This window comes from Cervus elaphus, chromosome 8 (assembly GCF_910594005.1).
Source record: "Cervus elaphus chromosome 8, mCerEla1.1, whole genome shotgun sequence".
Taxonomy (NCBI): domain Eukaryota; kingdom Metazoa; phylum Chordata; class Mammalia; order Artiodactyla; family Cervidae; genus Cervus; species Cervus elaphus.
The window spans coordinates 44,349,281-44,366,055 of NC_057822.1; the positions used below are offsets into that span (position 1 = coordinate 44,349,281).

At 41.5% G+C, this 16,775-nt stretch overlaps 1 protein-coding gene across 5 annotated transcripts in view; it reads right to left on the reverse strand.

Moving 5' to 3' along the window:
• Positions 1-16,775, reverse strand: part of CFLAR (CASP8 and FADD like apoptosis regulator) — a 51,819-nt gene that overhangs the window by 14,173 nt on the left and 20,871 nt on the right. For all 5 annotated transcript variants that reach the window (XM_043910410.1, XM_043910411.1, XM_043910406.1 and 2 more), the window contains 6 exons: positions 15,389-15,494; positions 13,720-13,855; positions 12,648-12,733; positions 8,765-8,822; positions 5,124-5,173; positions 4,357-4,438 (listed from right to left, as the gene is read on the reverse strand). In XM_043910410.1, the coding sequence (XP_043766345.1) occupies positions 4,357-4,438; positions 5,124-5,173; positions 8,765-8,822; positions 12,648-12,733; positions 13,720-13,855; positions 15,389-15,494 (518 nt within the window). The remainder of the gene's footprint in view (positions 1-4,356; positions 4,439-5,123; positions 5,174-8,764; positions 8,823-12,647; positions 12,734-13,719; positions 13,856-15,388; positions 15,495-16,775) is intronic.

A 16,775-nucleotide genomic window follows, 5' to 3' on the forward strand; every position in this document is an offset into this window, starting at 1 on the left:
AAAAAGGGTTTGCTATGTAGCACTGATTTAAAGGGTTTCCCAGGTAACTCAGTGGTAAGGAACCCGCCTACCAATTCAAGAGACGCAGGTTCGATCTCTGGGTCTGGAAGATCCCTTGGAGAAGGGAATGGCAACCCACTCCAGTATTCTTGCCTGGAGAATTCCACGGACAAAGAAGCCTGGTGGGCTGCAGAACCCCAGAACTGGGGTTCGCAAAGAATCGGACATGGCTGAGGGCACACACACACACACACACGCACTGATTTAAAGGGAAATTTCATTAGTGATGCTAGGTTTCCAGCTGAATGGTTGCTTAAGTCTCAGAGGATAAGAATGCTCAGAAAGGGCTTCCCTGGTGGCTCAGTGGTAAAGAACATGCCTGCCAATGCAGGAGACACAGGATCGATCCCTGATCTGGGAGGACCCTACATGTCGCAGAGCAACTAAGCCCATGTACTACAAGTACTGAGCCTGTGCTCTAGACCTAAGAGCTGCAACTGCTGAAGCCCACATGCCCGAGAGCCCACGCTCCTCACGAAGAGAAGCCAGCGCCACGAGAGGGCCATGCACTGCAACTCGAGAAAAACCTGCACAGGAACCAAGGCCCAGCACAGCCAAACTAAACAAGAATGCCCAGGAAAAAAAGCATCCACCACAGACTTCCTGGCTCCACACACCCTCCCCCTGCCCAATTCCCAGGGAAGCTATCTTTAAGAGTCTGCTAATGCCGTGGAAGTTGAGAGAGGGAGGATTCATCTTCCTTGGCACTCAAGCTGGCAGGCAACAGTGGCTGCTCTATGGGAGTGAAGCCTCCATCACCATCTCAGGTCAGACTTCCACGTGTTTTCAAAGCTCAGGAGCAGAGGCCACCATGGCTGCTCTGATTCCCCTTGCTGAGATTTGTTTATATCTATCAGCATAGGAAAATGCTGCTGATTTGGGTTGTCAACCCATTCCATTAAGCAAAATTGAGGAAAAGGGCTGCGTAACCCCAAGGAGCAGCCAAGCTCCAGTCAACACCCTTGCAAAAGAAGCTGTCTGATCAACTTTCGGCCTTCAGAACCACTGCTGCTCTGTTAGAAGAGAAAGTTTACTTGCGCAAACTTCTCAGAGATGTGTGCAGCATCAGTTAGAGAAATCAACACCTTAGCCTAGTTAAAAGAGCACACAAAAATCTTCAAGCTTTTCAGAAACAGTGAGGGAGAAAAGACGAATAAACACATCCTCTTAAAATCTGCAAACACCATCTTTCATTCAGTCTAAAAACCTCAGCCCCAAGGTCAAGGTCCAGAGTCCACGTGTCTGTGATCTGGGGCTTTTATTTCTCCCCTCCTTAACAAGATGCTCTGTCAGGGCACCCTGAAGCAGGGCCTCATGTAAGCCTAGCTTTGCGAAGTCTCTGACACAAGCGACTCAACAGTGAGGACGCCAGGCACAAAGCCACTGAACTGAGACAATTAGCCCCAAATCCTTAAGCCTCTACGTCTGCTCCAAGTAGAGGTTACTGACTTCTCTAAAGATCTTCTCAAGAATGAGCCACTAATGAAAAAAAAAAAAAAAAACTTAAAAAAAAATTTTTTTTAAAGAATGAGCCACTATACCTGCTTCACATAGGGCCATGCGTGGTGTTTTGCACATAGTAGGTGCTCAATAAACATTTATGGAATAAAGGAAGAATAAATCTATAAAGCTTTGGGGAAATCACATACTCTTTGGATAGAAGTCTCATTTTTTTTGAGGACAGGAACAGATAAGTGTAAGGGAGTCTGCTAAATTCTACAGGAACAAAGGAATGGTTTTAGAAACATACCAAGACCAATAGAGTTTGTTCCTTCGTTCATTCACCCAACAAATATTTACTGAACTCTCATGTGCCATCCAGTTCCAGGTTCTGAAGACACAGAGCAGAGGCTCATGTGGCTAAAAACAGAGGCTTTGTAGTCAAGCTTTCAAATCCCAGTTCTATTCCTTAATGAGAAAAGATAGAAAGGGAGTTTACTGTGCTCTGGTTGCTCATCTTGAAATGGGGATAAGAGTGATACTGTGCAGGGGCCCTGCGGGGCCCTGCATTTCTTTGATTATAGAAAACAGCCTTCACCCAGCTTCCATGACCCTCCCTGAGTTCCAATGGGCAGATTCCAGCAGCTGTTAATCAGGAATGGAAGGAATGGAGGGAACGCGAGACCAGGGAGAAACAAAGTCAAGGACAGTGTTGGTGCAAAGTCCTGCGTACCCATCAACAGACAATATCTTTGAGCTATTTTGCAGATACTGATACAGGCCTCTGGATCCCAGTTCTCTGGTCCCTCACTGGTTTGGGGTCAGGGTCCATGTGCTAAGCTCAGCCATGGCGAGTTCTAGCCCAGCGATCTACAACTAAAATTAAACAAACAAAATGGACAAATAACATTAACCAATGTCCACAAAATGGATATTTTAGTGCCTGATAAATGTGTGTGTGTGTGTGTGTGTGTGTGAGGCACTGCCCTAAGTTCTTAACAAGTACGACTCACTCACTCTTCCCAATCTCCCTGTGAGGTGTGTCCTGTTATGAACTCAGTTTACAGAAGCAAAATGGAGCTACCGAGAGGCTAGAAAAAGTGCCCCAGGGAACCAACTAAGACATGGCAAAACCATGACTCACACCTACGTGGTGGAATCCCAGGGCTCAACTCTGATCGTAACTCTGTAACACAGAAAAATACAAATACACGCTCCGTCCCGGCCCACAAGAGGGTCATAACTCAACAAGGGACGTAGACACTGGAGTTTAGCCACGGAAATCACAAGTCATGGCTTTATCTTTGTGATTCTCCTCACGCAACAGCTCTACATCCTACACCAAGTTCAGTTGGGAACCTCTCGCTGATGCGTGAAACCAAACTGGTGACAACTAAAACAGGAGGACGATCACACAATCTCTTTCTGAGAAGGTATTTCCTCATTTTTAAGTGAACACTAAGGGCTAAAACAGAATGAACAAATCTTGTACATCAAATACACCTCCGTTTAAGAAAAATAAAAATAAATAAATATGGGACACATCTATAGCTCAGGAGATAGCATTTCTCACATCTAACCAAATACAGGACAGGAGAGAGTGAGATCATATCTGAAATCCCAGGAAATTCAGTGTAAGAGTTGCTAACTGGACCTTTCTTGGATTCTCTTCCCATAAAACTCACCATGGTAACATTTAAATATACATATTTATTTTTACTTGTTTGGCCACACCATGTCTTAGTTGTGGCATACAGGATCTTTGATCTTTGGGGGGCATGCAGGATCTTTAGTTAAGGCAGGTGGATCCAGTTTCCTGATCGGGGATTGAACCCAGGCCCCAGGCACTGGGAGCAGAGTCATAGCCAGTGGACCACCAGGCAAGTTCCACCATGGTGACATTTTACGTGAGCCTAAAAAACACAGTTCTGACCCATTCTAAGAGAATGTTGCGAAGCTGGAAAACTGTGGAAATAAAATGATCAATCCTTTCAGGAAAGAGATAAATAATGAAACCAAATTTTATTGCACATATATAAGCTCTTCTCCTTATTTTTTGATGCATCACCAGTGATTGATTCAGTTCGAGTCAGACATCCAACGACTGAGCAAAAGAATCCATTCAGATCCAAACAAGGATAAGCAGGTAGTATAGACTCAGGCCAATAACCAAAGGCCAGGGTGGCAGACACATTGCCTCTAAATGAGCACAAATTTATCCTATTTTTAATATTCCCCAGAAAAGCTTTTCATCTAGGTGAAATGATGGGGCATCTGATAATACTGAAGCCCAGAAAAACCTTCAATTTTTAACCCCTCTTTGGACTTCAGGACTCCTTCCTGCCGCAGCATCTAGTATGGAAAGACAAGACAGAACCTCCCCAACTTTCACAAAATTTGCCTTTGTGCCCGAGACAGCACTGTGGGTTCCTCCAGCTCCCTTTCATTTTCCTCTTGACACACGGCTAGCCTCAGTTCCTTGTCTATTGTGGTTGGAAGGGGCCATGAGTTCTAACCAAAGGATTGTGGGTAGAAATGATACGTATCACTTTCAAGCCTGTCCCTGAAGTCCTTCTGAGCTCCTCCACTCACTTCCTTCACCCACCAGCCATACACAGAGGATCCAAAGAAACCTCCAAGCCCTCAGACGATGACCCCACTGACGTTCACCTGCAGTGACGCTCCCCAGCCCCATCCCTACCAGACGTGAGTAAGAAACTACCCTTCCTGTGTGAAACCACATTTCTGGCAGTGGTTTGTTAAACAGCAGCTAGTGTCGACACCTCTGATGAATACTGCTTGTGTGTGCCTCGATATCACCATGGGCATCAATTCACCTGGAGCATCCACACCTACCTGTGTCATTGCCGATGCAGTCAATTATCAGGCAGATTCCCAGGGGCTTGCTCTGCATCTTATATCTCTCTTCCACTACGTGCTGGAAAGGAAAGCAGGGATTGTCAAAGAAGCTAAACATTGTTCTCTTACCTCAACGTCCCACCCATACTATCTTTTCTTTTGGATTTCCTTAACTTTCCTTTCGGCAGATGAGTTACTCAACAGGCACAGGCTGAAGTCACCATGACTGACATTTCCCGTCAACATCAACCAGTTATTTTAGTTTCTAATTAGTTTTAATGAAGCCCGCAGTCCCTTTACACATTAGCTTTGTGACATAAAGATAACGTAAAACACAGAGAAAAGATGGGTCATAAGTTTCCACAGCAACCTGAGTTTGTACAAGTGATATTTTTCCAAACCCACACAAAAGCAGGCCTTCTATTGCCTTCTGTTATAGAGAAGACGTACCAGCATAGAAAAAGTCATAACAAGTCAAGGTTCAGGGTCACTGCTTACTTATTTACTCAGCAATCACTCAGCTGAGAAGAGAAATGCCACTTTGGAATTTCCCTGTATTCCAAAGTTCACTAATGGCAATCCACTTCAACATCTTTTTCTTTGCTACATCCAAGGTTCCCCTTTAGAACAGAAGAGTTCTCGGAATAGCATCCTCAGCATCCTTCTGTCACAAAGAATTCTTAATAGACAGATATTTGTAAAGCCACCAGTGTTCTCCACAGATACTGTGCTTACACTACCAAGTCAGATCATTTATTCTGTACCTGAGGCAAAAATGCTCCTGATTCCTGAATGGATCTCTTCACTGGTTCTCCTGGGGGTGAGAGAGAAATCATTAACAAAACTGAAGGAGAACTAGGACTGTTCCTAGTCCCTGCTGGCTTTTATGCCACACCTGTTCTCTTTCCCGATTTTCTTCCCCCCACTATCTCTTTCTTCCCCAGCTATACTCAGCCCCAAGCGTCTAACCTCACACTGAAACACTTAACTAACTGATAACAAAACACAAGTCACCATGCTAAACAGGAGTTGTGTAGAAAACCCACCTAAATAGAAGTGAAAGAAGGTTCTCCCTTGCCCTTTTCCAGGTAAGAACCCAGTGACGGGGGAGTTTTTAACCTGAGAGGGAGAATTTGATAAACTTACTTCCCAACATATCAATAGTTTTACTGCATATGCTGAAATTGCACACAATGCCTCAAGGGAACAGCCTTAGGACTCAGAGAAGGAAAAGCTTTTATGAGTTTGCCACTTAATGGAAGAGATGGCCATGTTTTCTTAATCCAGTGTCAATGGAAGATTGTAAAATAAAATGTCAATGGCAAGATATCGGACAGTGGGCTTAGCAAATGTAGATGAGCCTAAAGCAAAGTAGATAAAAAATGACTTTACTAGTCCCAGGGAAGTGGAGAAACCAACCATTTTGAAGCCATGAAGGGCTGGCTGAAACCCTAGCACCATCACTGATAAGCTCTGTGATCTGGGGCAAGTTTCTTCCTGAAGTCTCAGGGTTTGGTGGGGTTTTGTTTTGTCTTGTTTTGTTTTTTAATCTCTGAGATGAGCACCTAATTTATAAGACTGCTGCAGAAATGAGGAATAATATCTAAAGACAAGCAAAGAAAATGCCAGTGTTGGTCAAGCTTGGGGAAATGAGCACTTTCAAATGGTAATGCTGTATAAGCCGAAACAGAATTTTTAAGGGACAATTAGCAATACCCTTTAAACCAATGTTCTGCTTCTAGAAGTTTATCCTAAGGAAATAACAGAACAAGTGTGCAAAAATGTCATGGAGAGGTACTGAAGGACTGTAATGGCCCTAAGCTAGAAAGAGCCTGAAAGTCTACTAACAAGAAACTGGTTAAATAAATAATGGTACATATAATAGAATACTATGCAATGTTAAAGCAGATAACAGAGATTTTATGTACTTGACATGAAAACATATGTAGGATATATTAAGAGAAAAACAGATTACTGAATAATATGTTTAATATTGAGCCAATGTACTTAAAATCATGTATTTGTGTGTGTATATTACATATATTTATTAGAGGTACACAGATCAAACATTAATAGTGGTTATGTCTGAAACTCAGAATTAAGAGGAAATTTTCACTTTTTTATATTTTAACAATCATGGTTTGACAGAATTAAAGGAAAACACACAAAATAATCTATGTAACATGTCCATCTCAGTTCAGGGTACTGCAGTTCAGTTCAGTTCAGTTCAGTCGCTCAGTCATGTCCAACTCTTTGTGACCCCATGAATCGCAGCAAGCCAGGCCTCCTTGTCCATCACCAACTCCCGGAGTTTACTCAGACTCATGCCCATCGAGTCGGTGATGCCATCCAGCCATCTCATCCTCTGTTGTCCCCTTCTCCTCTGGCCCCCAATCCCTTCCAGCATCAGGGTCTTTTCCAATGAAGTAACTCTTCGCATGAGGTGGCCAAAGTACTGGCGTTTCAGGGTACTTAGCACTTACTAAAAGTGTTAATAAATTATAGTTATTGCAATCATCATCCAGTTGAAATCTATTTGAAAGTCCGAAATAATATGAACACTTGGTTTGATTATTTTAAACTTCTATTAGATTGAGGGCAAGTTATCAGGATGCTTTTCTCTTTTACCAGCAAATGAACCATATCCAGGCAAGAGCAGGCAACCAGCTCTCCTAAGGATCTGCAGGGCTATTGAGAGCTCCTCTACCTCACCTGTATCATTACCATTAAGGATAAATCGGCCATCACAGAGCCCAGTGGAAAGAGCTCTGATTATTTTAAATTCCTATCCAAATCTACCAGGTCTCCCAATTTAAACAGCTAACTCTCACCACCCTCACCGGTGTTTTAAGAAACATGCTGTCAGAAATTAACTCACTCTTCAACAGCTCTGGCTGGAGGGCCGAATTTTATGCATGGAATGATGGACATTCCACCTGCTCCATCTGGCTGATGTGGGCAGAATGTTTGGAGGTGCACACAGACAGTATATTGGCTGAGTCAGGGGATGTTGGCAAGGGGCCTGCCACATAAAGGAGGCTTCCATCCAGCCACCACCCTGCTTGGTACACTCAGGATCGCCACTGCACAAAGGACAAATTCCAAGCTCCTCAGGTAAGACTGAGCCCTCCTGACCTGTCTAAGCAGCCCCGCCTCTTAAGTACAATCACATCCACTACAGTAAGACTCAGCCCTCTCTTCAAGGAGGACTCAAGACAAGCAAAAAGTACCCTTCCTGAAAATGATAGCATCAAGAGCTGATGTTTTAAGAGTGATGACAGAGATCTTACATCCCTTAAATCTTTTGGTTGAAATGACTCAGTCCAGTCGCTCAGTCACGTCCCGACTCTGCAACCCCATGGACTGAAGCACTCCAGGCTTCCCTGTCCATCACCAACTCCCAGAGCTTGCTCAAACTCGTCCATCAAGTCGGTAATCCCATCCAACCAACTTATCCTCTGTCGTCCCCTTCTCCTCCTGCCTTCAATCTTTCCCAGCATCAGGGTCTTTTCAAATGAGTCAGTTCTTTGCATCAGGTGGCCAAAGTACTGGAGTCTCAGCTTCAGCATCAGTCCTTCCAGTGAATATTCAGGACTGATTTCCTTTAGGATGGACTGGTTGGATCTCCTTACAGTCCAAGGAACTCTGAAGAGTTTTCTCCAACACCACAGTTCAAAAGTATCAATTTTTCAGCCCTCAGCTTTCTTTATACTCCAACTCTCACATCCATACATGACTACTGGAAAAACCATAGCTTTGACTAGATGGACCTTTGTCGGCAAAGTAACGTCTCTGCTTTTTAATATGCTGTCCTGGTTGGTCAGAGTTTTTCTTCCAAGGAGCAAGCATCTTTTAACTTCATGGCTGTAGTCACCAACAGCAATGATTTTGGAGCCCAAGAAAATAGTCTATCATTGTTTCCATTGTTTCCCATCTATTTGCCACTAAGTGATGGGACCAGATGACTAGGTTTTTTTTTAAATTCTTTTATTTGTAGAGGTGGCGAATGTCATCTTACAGTATCTACATTTATTAAATGGGCTATAAAACAAGATCCTAGTAACCTTTTTTCTTCTTGCTCCTAGATATTTGGTTTAACATGGCTTATGACCACGGCTCGATTAATGTTTAACATGGCCTGGTTATAGTTCTGTTTGAGGTATAAATGTCACATCTTTTAAAATATATAGCCAAAATGATGAAGTCAGAGGTATTTACATTCAAATAAGCTAATTTGATGGATAACTAGAAATGCCAATGAATATACTTTAAGAGTTTAACTGTTCATTTTGAGAGCTTAATTAAAATATGTAGATAAAGGAATGGCCAGCTCTAAACATGCAACATTTTGTACTTGAATTATCAAGCATTTATAAAGGCGAATATAAAGAAAAGCTGGTCTTACTTTGAATGTCAGGTCGTCCCATCATAAGCCTTTGTTCTTTACTCCTGCCATTCTGGATCTTCAAACATAAAAAACAAGGTCACACTCCCCGTTCATTTTTCAGAGGCATATTATATTACACCTCTTTAAATATCTTGATAGGATTCTTACTTAGGAATAAATAAATGTATCACATCCACTGTTAAATTATCTAAAGAAAACTAGCAAGAGACATTAATTCCATAAAACTATAGTCTATGACCAAAGCAGCAATTCAAAGTAATACAATAAATGTGTCAATATATTCAACTAGCATGTTAGAATGTTTCAAAAACAGCTCAATAAAGTCAGACGTCATGGTACAAGACAGTTGCCACAATAACTCCAAGTTAGAACAAGCTGTTGGAACTTGCAACAATCAACATTCTGTGTTAAAGATCAGGTCATTCACCCTGATCTTTAACACAGAGGCAAGGCAGAGGTATGATTAAGAGTGGGTGTGGAATTCTGCCACTTATTAGCTTTGAGCAAATTCTTTAACTATATGTCTGTTTATCTTCAAAACGAGGACAATAATAGTACCTACCTTATAAATATTTTTTTGAGGATTACATGTATACAAGGCACTCAGCACAGTGCCTGTTAAGCATATGGAAGTGCTTAATAAATGTCCAGTTTTTATTTTTCTATGATGCCTAGCTATGCGTAAGCCACATGTGGGCGTGGCTCTTGAACATTAGCCACCCTCTCCGAGGGCCAGAATGGGATGAATCAGAGAATGAAAGATTGAACAGACCCTTTCTCCTCCAAGATGACAGGTCCTGTATAAGGCACACATAGCACATACTGTCAAGCATCTGATACGCTCAGCTTTCAAATGACAGCTCTCCTCTGAAGCTACCCTAGCCAAAAGAGAAAGTACACTATTCATTAAGCTGTGTCTAGAGCTAAGTCTGCGCAGCTAAATCAAAGAAAACACATAAACTGCTTTTATCAGTAATAACCAACGACTTAGCCAGAGGATAATGATATTAGAATCTGGAACCCCACATGGGTGTGCATTCACTCTTACATACTATTAAAGAGATACAACATCAAATCAAAGCTAGATTTACTCTAGATAAATATTAAAAAAATTATAGTACAGAGTTACAACTTTTTTTTTTTGGCTGCACCGTGTGGCTTGCAGGATCTTAGTTCCCCAACATGGGATCAAACCTGTGGCCCTCTGCAGTGGAAGCACAGAGCCCTAACCACTAGATTGCCAGGAAAGTCCCACAATTTGTTAATTCATATGTTGGTATCATGTGTCCTACAATGACACTGCAATTTTTTTAATAATAAAGAATGTATTTGAAAACCATTCAGCCAGCTTGAACTAACTGCAATGTATCCAACATTTCACTCAATAGTTGAGAACATTCTTCTTTTTTTTACAAAGTGCATATAGCATTCACCAAAACAGACTGTATAACGTACCATAAAAAGCAAACAAAAAACTCAGTGCGTTCTGAAGGACAGAAATCATACAGAGCAATTATTTGACCAAAACAGAATTAAATTATAAGTCAATAATAACAAGGAAATGTTTATATCTCTGGAAATTAACTTTAACATTTCCAAAGATATTCTGTCACATAAAGGGAAGTATTTGAACTCAGGGGCTAAATTTGGACGAAATTTTACAAAGAGATGGGGCATTTAGAATAAAGAGATAGGACATTTAGGGTGGGGTAAGCAGATAAGACTTCTCTAAGGGCATCCAGGAATCTTTGGAATTTGGGATGGCAAATGCTACTGTAATTTTAAAAGCACCTTTGCAAACTTGTATGAGTTAACATCCAGGCTCCTGAGTCTTGTGAGGAATTCACTGAATTCATACGCCATAGTGCCTGCTAACTAAATGAATGCATGACCAAGGCCACAGATTAATATAGCAAATTTAAGGCAAAATTTACAGAGCATGTGGGTTCCTAAAAAGCCACATAGACAGTGAATACAATTACTTGCATTAACAAAATAGAAAGGCAATAATGAAAATACGGCAGGCTTTTAACTAAGAATGACAGTATAATTTCTGTTAGATACACCATAGCAAAGAAAGTTCAGAAAATCTGGATCTGAATCCTAGATCAGTTTTCTCTCATGATTTGGTATCACAGAGGTTCAGAAGGACAAAGAAAAGCATATTTAATTCTGGAAAAAATACACCACGGTGTGGAAGGAGTATGGATGGGCCTAGGTCTGGCGGTAGGTAGAGTGGGCACTCAATGTTCCTTAGGCCTGAGTGAAAGTTGCTCAGTCCTGTCTGACTCTTTGCAACCCCATGGACTATACAGTCCATGCAACTCTCCAGGCCAGAATACTGGAGTGGGTAGCCTATCCCTTCTCCAGGGGATCTTCTCAACCCAGGGATTGAACCCAGGTCCCCCACATTGCAGGCGGATTCTTTACCAGCTCAGCCTCAACGGAGGCCTTCTGGTCCTTAGGTCCTTAGGCCCTTAGGTCCTTAGGCCTAAATGTCCTAATTTATTTAATGAGAGGGTTGGGCAGTTAATGCCTACCACCATCCATCTGAGTTCAGAAATTCTATTGCTTAATGCTCTCTTACAACTTATCTTCTCCACAAAACTATTTTTATTACAGGTACAGTCAATATTTTCATCACATACTTTTAGGAAAGTGCTTATGATTTAATCACAAATGATAAACTGTGGTCCTAACTATATATTCCCTATATCCTTATATGTGGATGAGGATGAGATTACAGTAAGATTAAATTCTCAATATAAAAAATTAACCAAACGATTATTCTGATGATGACCTTGCACTGCTGACTAACACGACCACCAGAAGTGACTATCTGTTATTTATGATTACAAATCAATCACTCAGTGACAAAAACACTTTTACACTTTTGTTGAAATCACTAAAATAAGCTCAATGAAAAGCAAATGCACAAAGAGGTAAATACAAGGATATTTATTTTGAAGTACTGTTTTATAACAAATGATTAGAAAAAAATATAAATCCACATATATAAAACATATTGTGATACATCTAGAAAGTGAAACTATGTCCAATCACTAAAAACAATGATTAAATAGAGGCAGTCCCATATGATTCATACGAAAAAAATTTCTAAGAATTCTCAGGTCAGGACAGTGGGCACAGTGTGCTACCATTTGTAGAGAAGAAAAAAAATAAAAATTAATATGATATGTGCATAGATTATCTCCAAATGGTCAGAGAAGAAAATGGGTAACAACAGCTGCCTCTGGGGAAAGGGACTGGGTAAGAGGAAACATACTTTAAAAATCATTTTAGCACATTTTGAACTTTTTGTCCATGGGCATGTCCTACCTATTTTTATCTAAAAAGTTAAATTCTCTAGACTTCCTTGGTGGTCCAGCAGTTAAGAATCTGTCTTGCAGTGCAGGGGACACAAGTTTGATCCCAGGTCAGGGACCTAGATCTCACATGCCACAACAAAGAGTTCACATGCTACAACTAAGACCTGGTGCAGCCAAATAAATAATAAATAAATACTAAAAAATAAAAAGGCAAAATTTCAAAGGGACACACAAACAATGGAAAAAATGTCTGTATGTGTGGATACATAAGCACACAGGGAAAAAAGACTAGTGGGGAACAACTATTAACCTGGGGGTGATTTACATTCTTTCCTTTATATATAGTTCTCTGTATTTTCCAAGTTATCTCAATAAACACATTAGCTTTGAAATTATAAGAATTTATACATATTTTATAAACAAATGCATATTTCTGTCACAATTTTTTTCAGATGTTAAATTTGAAATACATGCTAGGAGAATATGTACATTTTTATTAAAGTTATGAAATTGTTTCATGCCAGGATTCCACACATTTGCCTCAGACTCACCCCTAGTGTATATGAAGGATCTTTAATACTCAAGTTTGGCAGAGATGCCTGGAGAGCATTTACATAATTTTTGTCCGGTCCTTGAGCTACAAGCAGAAGAGAGGCACTGAGTTAAGATTGACAAATTGTCATCAAATGAATCTTCAACAAAGGCTCAGTTCAGAGTCAGTCATGATCTTTCAAAATACCCAAAACTTTCCAGCCACCTACTGAACTCAAAATGTCAGATCAGATGACTCTTCTCACAATGTCATTAAGAACAGACTAAAAGTGCTACTCCTATTCTTGATCTTGACTCATTCATGGGCATGGGGGAGGGCTGTATGCAGATCACTGGGTATCAGTCACACCCTCAGGCTCTATGGTGGCAGTAGACTGCTAGCAGAGCCCATACTGAGTGTGAGTCTAAAAGACATGGGAACTGAGGGACGGGATGGGGAGGGAGGTGAGAAGGAGGGTCAGGATGGGGAACACATGTACACCCATGGCTGATTCATGTGAATGTACGGCAAAAACCACCACAATACTGTAAAGTAATTAGACTCCAATTTAAAAATAAAATAAAAAATAAATAAAAGACATGGGAAGGGGTGCCATGAGAGAGAAGGCCAGTGTGAGCTGGTCCCCTTTATGGAAGGGGTTCAGCAGACAAGATGCCCCTTTCCATGAGGAGGTTATATGCAAGGCAGTTACAGGACCCCAGGGACAGGATGTCTCCAGAGCTTGGATGGTGGTCAGGCAAGGCAGCAGGGCGTGGCATAGACTCAGCAGCCCTGAGTGCACACAATGCCACTGGCCAGTGCAGGAAGCTGGGTGCAGACTCCTTCCTGAAGCCCAGAATGTTAACAGCTGCTTGGCGGCATTTTATAGAGGGCCAAGACTCTGTCGTCAGGGGTGCTGGGTGATGAAGTTAGCAGATATGGGGTATAGAGGATATAAAGGATTCCGATGGCTAGCCTCAGGCTGGTGAGGGCCATGGACATTCGGGTTCTGTACAATGAATCTCTACCAACCTAACCCACTACACATAGGCACTTCCTTAGGCCACAGAGAGGGCCAAAATGCTGCTCACCTGACTGCCTGTATTTCTGGATTTTTGTCTTCAGGTCTATCCTGTTGATGTTCCTCAGGCATTCTTCTAACAAATCCAGTTGATCTGGAGCAACCAGATTTAGCTTCTCCAATTCAACCATAAGATCCAAGAAACTCTAAGAGAACCATCAACAAGAAACAAATGTCAGTAAGGCTGACCATCAGGCCTCATATGCAAACATCAGGCTGCATAATTTATGACAACAAGAAAATATGACCAGAGGAGCCCTCTGAGCGACCTTCAAGGATCCTAAACCAGACTGCTTTGTTTTATTGTCTCTTCAAGGCCATGAGCAAATTACACTCCTAGAATTTACCCAGAAAAGAGGTAAGTCTTTGGGGGGTGCCAACTGCACCTAGGTTGGGAATAGATGCATGAATCATTTTTTGTATGAAGGATTAAGAAAGCAGGCCGAAAATAAAATCCTCCTGCATTAATTCTCTTCCCAAAAGCCAGGCTGGTGTCATACTGAAAAACTCTAAGGGATTTACTGAAAAAGGGAAGTGAGAAGGTAGCTGGGGAAATGGTTTTACTAGAAAAATTCTAAATGATATAATCTTGAAGTTCCTAAAATGTTTTAATCAGTGCTGGAAATTCCAGTTCATTCGATACAGTGGACAGACATGAGGTGGTAAAATTATAAGGTGAGGGTATTTTGCTACTTGTTCAGCCTGGAACATAGGGATTGCAAAGAGAACTACATTTCAGAAATAGGCATCACTTTTGGTTTTATTTTCTTTCTGTTTAACATTTGGTTACCAATGTGCTATCTTTATTTTTCAATTAATAATCATAATTAAATCTACATAAATGATTGAGAAATAAGTAGATTAGGGGATGCCAAAAAATGAGTTCTATTTTTTTAATTTTACTTTCCATTTTGCATTTGATAATGGGGGCATACAGTTGCCCTATAGATCTCAGAAATGAAACAACAATCATTAAGAAACATGAGGAGATTCTTAAGCAATGATTTACCAAAGTGCTCAGAAGCAGGTCCTTGATACTAGAGACCCGAGCTTTTCCTGGCCTGTCCACAGGTCAGAAGTACATATCAGGCCAGCTGGGATTTAAATACTTTTTCAGTGACCACAGCATCCCTGAGATTTCACCCCTAGCTCATTTTCAACTGCAAATCTCTACCTCTGCCACTCTCTGGATTCATCCGTCTCAAGGACCTTCCCCTGCCCATCTCCCCTGCAGCCTGATGACGCCACGCTGACCCTGAACTGGCTGAGGACAGAGAGACAGCAGAGAGCAAGGTGGCAGTGGGCCAGCCCTTCCCATCTGCCTCCACTCGGCGTGAGCAGATGGGACTTCCTAACCCTCCCGGATGACCTGTCAAACCAGGGAGAGCAGCTGAAGGATAAGCCAGGCACAGATAAAGGATAAAATACAAGGATGAAACACACACCCAGGGCCACACCAGCCAATATCACTCTATTGCCTCTCAATTCATGAACCAATTTTCTTCCCATCAGTGTTACTATGAAAAAACCCTCATACTCTTCTCCCTTCCCACCTTCACCCTCAATCTGGGCCTCCTTGCTTAAGTGCCTGATTCCCTCTCTTCATACCATAGAGAACAACTCCCAACTTCTGATAAGACTCTTGGGAACATGAATCAAGAAAAAGAAAGAAAACTCACCTTATCCTTGGCCATCTTGCTTCGGCCCATATAATCTCTCATGAGGAACATTAACGAGGACACGTCAGATTTATCCAAGTCCTCACCAATCTCCATTATCAGCACCCTGAAAACCAGACAAGGTTCTTTAGTAAATTCAGACACAAGTCCTAGTGAGAATACCAAGAGCACAGGTCTCCTCTAGGCCAAAAATCAGTTAAGAGACAAATTCTTGCCCCTATTTTGAATGTGTCCCCCAGAAAACAGAAAGCATAGACCACCCCAGGAGATCTTAAGGAAATTCAAAAAGGAAACTTATCCCTTCTGAGTTTTCAGTAGAACGTGGTACCTCTTTTTCCATCTGCTATGAAAAGAACAATGAAGAAAAACTTCCCCAAAGAATACCCCAGCTCTCCCAGAAATTATAGTGAAATAAATGAAGAACCTAAATGACTAAGATGAAAGATGTAAATAGAATTCAAAATGATCTCATCCTCCCAGTTTAACAAATTCCCGGGTGATGCTGAAGCTGCTAATACAGGGACAATACTTTGAATCACAAGACTGTGAAGCAAAGTAACGCCTGAGCTGTCCTGGCTCACTCCAGAACTCAAAGGGTAAAGCATCTACACCCTGGGGACTGGGACTGTGCAGAAAGCCCCTCCTCACTTAGTCATCTCTGTTACAGCTGGAGTACCAGCATGCTTTATCGGGACTCCCAAAGACATCTCATGATTGTCATTGGTACCTTGTCATTGTCATCACTGCTTAGAAGCCCATTTTCCCAATTAGACTCTCAGATTCTTGAGGATGGAAGATTCTTCTTTTTGCTCTAGTGCTTACCAAACACTTCGCATATGTCAACCCACAATAAAGCCCACTCAATAGCTGAATAAATGAAACTAGCACTCCCTGGCCTCTCTACTCAGAGGTCCCCAAACTGTCTCCATTCACTACAGCAAGGAAACAGAAGATGGAGAGAGCCGCCTGACTTTTTCACAAAAACCCAGTCAGTGCCTCCTGAAAAGTTTTAAGATTTCTGACATCATATAATGGTTGGAGAAAGGGAAGATGATTAAGAAAAACAGCAACAACGATAATTAACCCTTATATTGGTAGAGTGCTACCTGGTTTTAAACAGTGCCTTACATAATTTAAAATATAATAATTTTTAAAAGTACTTCACAAACTAAATTATCACAATCAATCCTTACAGACACACTTGTGAAATCAGATATTATTCTTAGCTTCACAAGCAGGAAAATGAAGGCCCAACCGATGGCAGCGGCTGGCTCAGCCTACATGGCTGGTAATTGGTTCTGAGGCTTCAAACAGACTTTAATCTCAAGTCTCATCCACGTTCCAAGGGCCACACTGCTTGCAACCCTCTTTAATACAGTTTTTAATC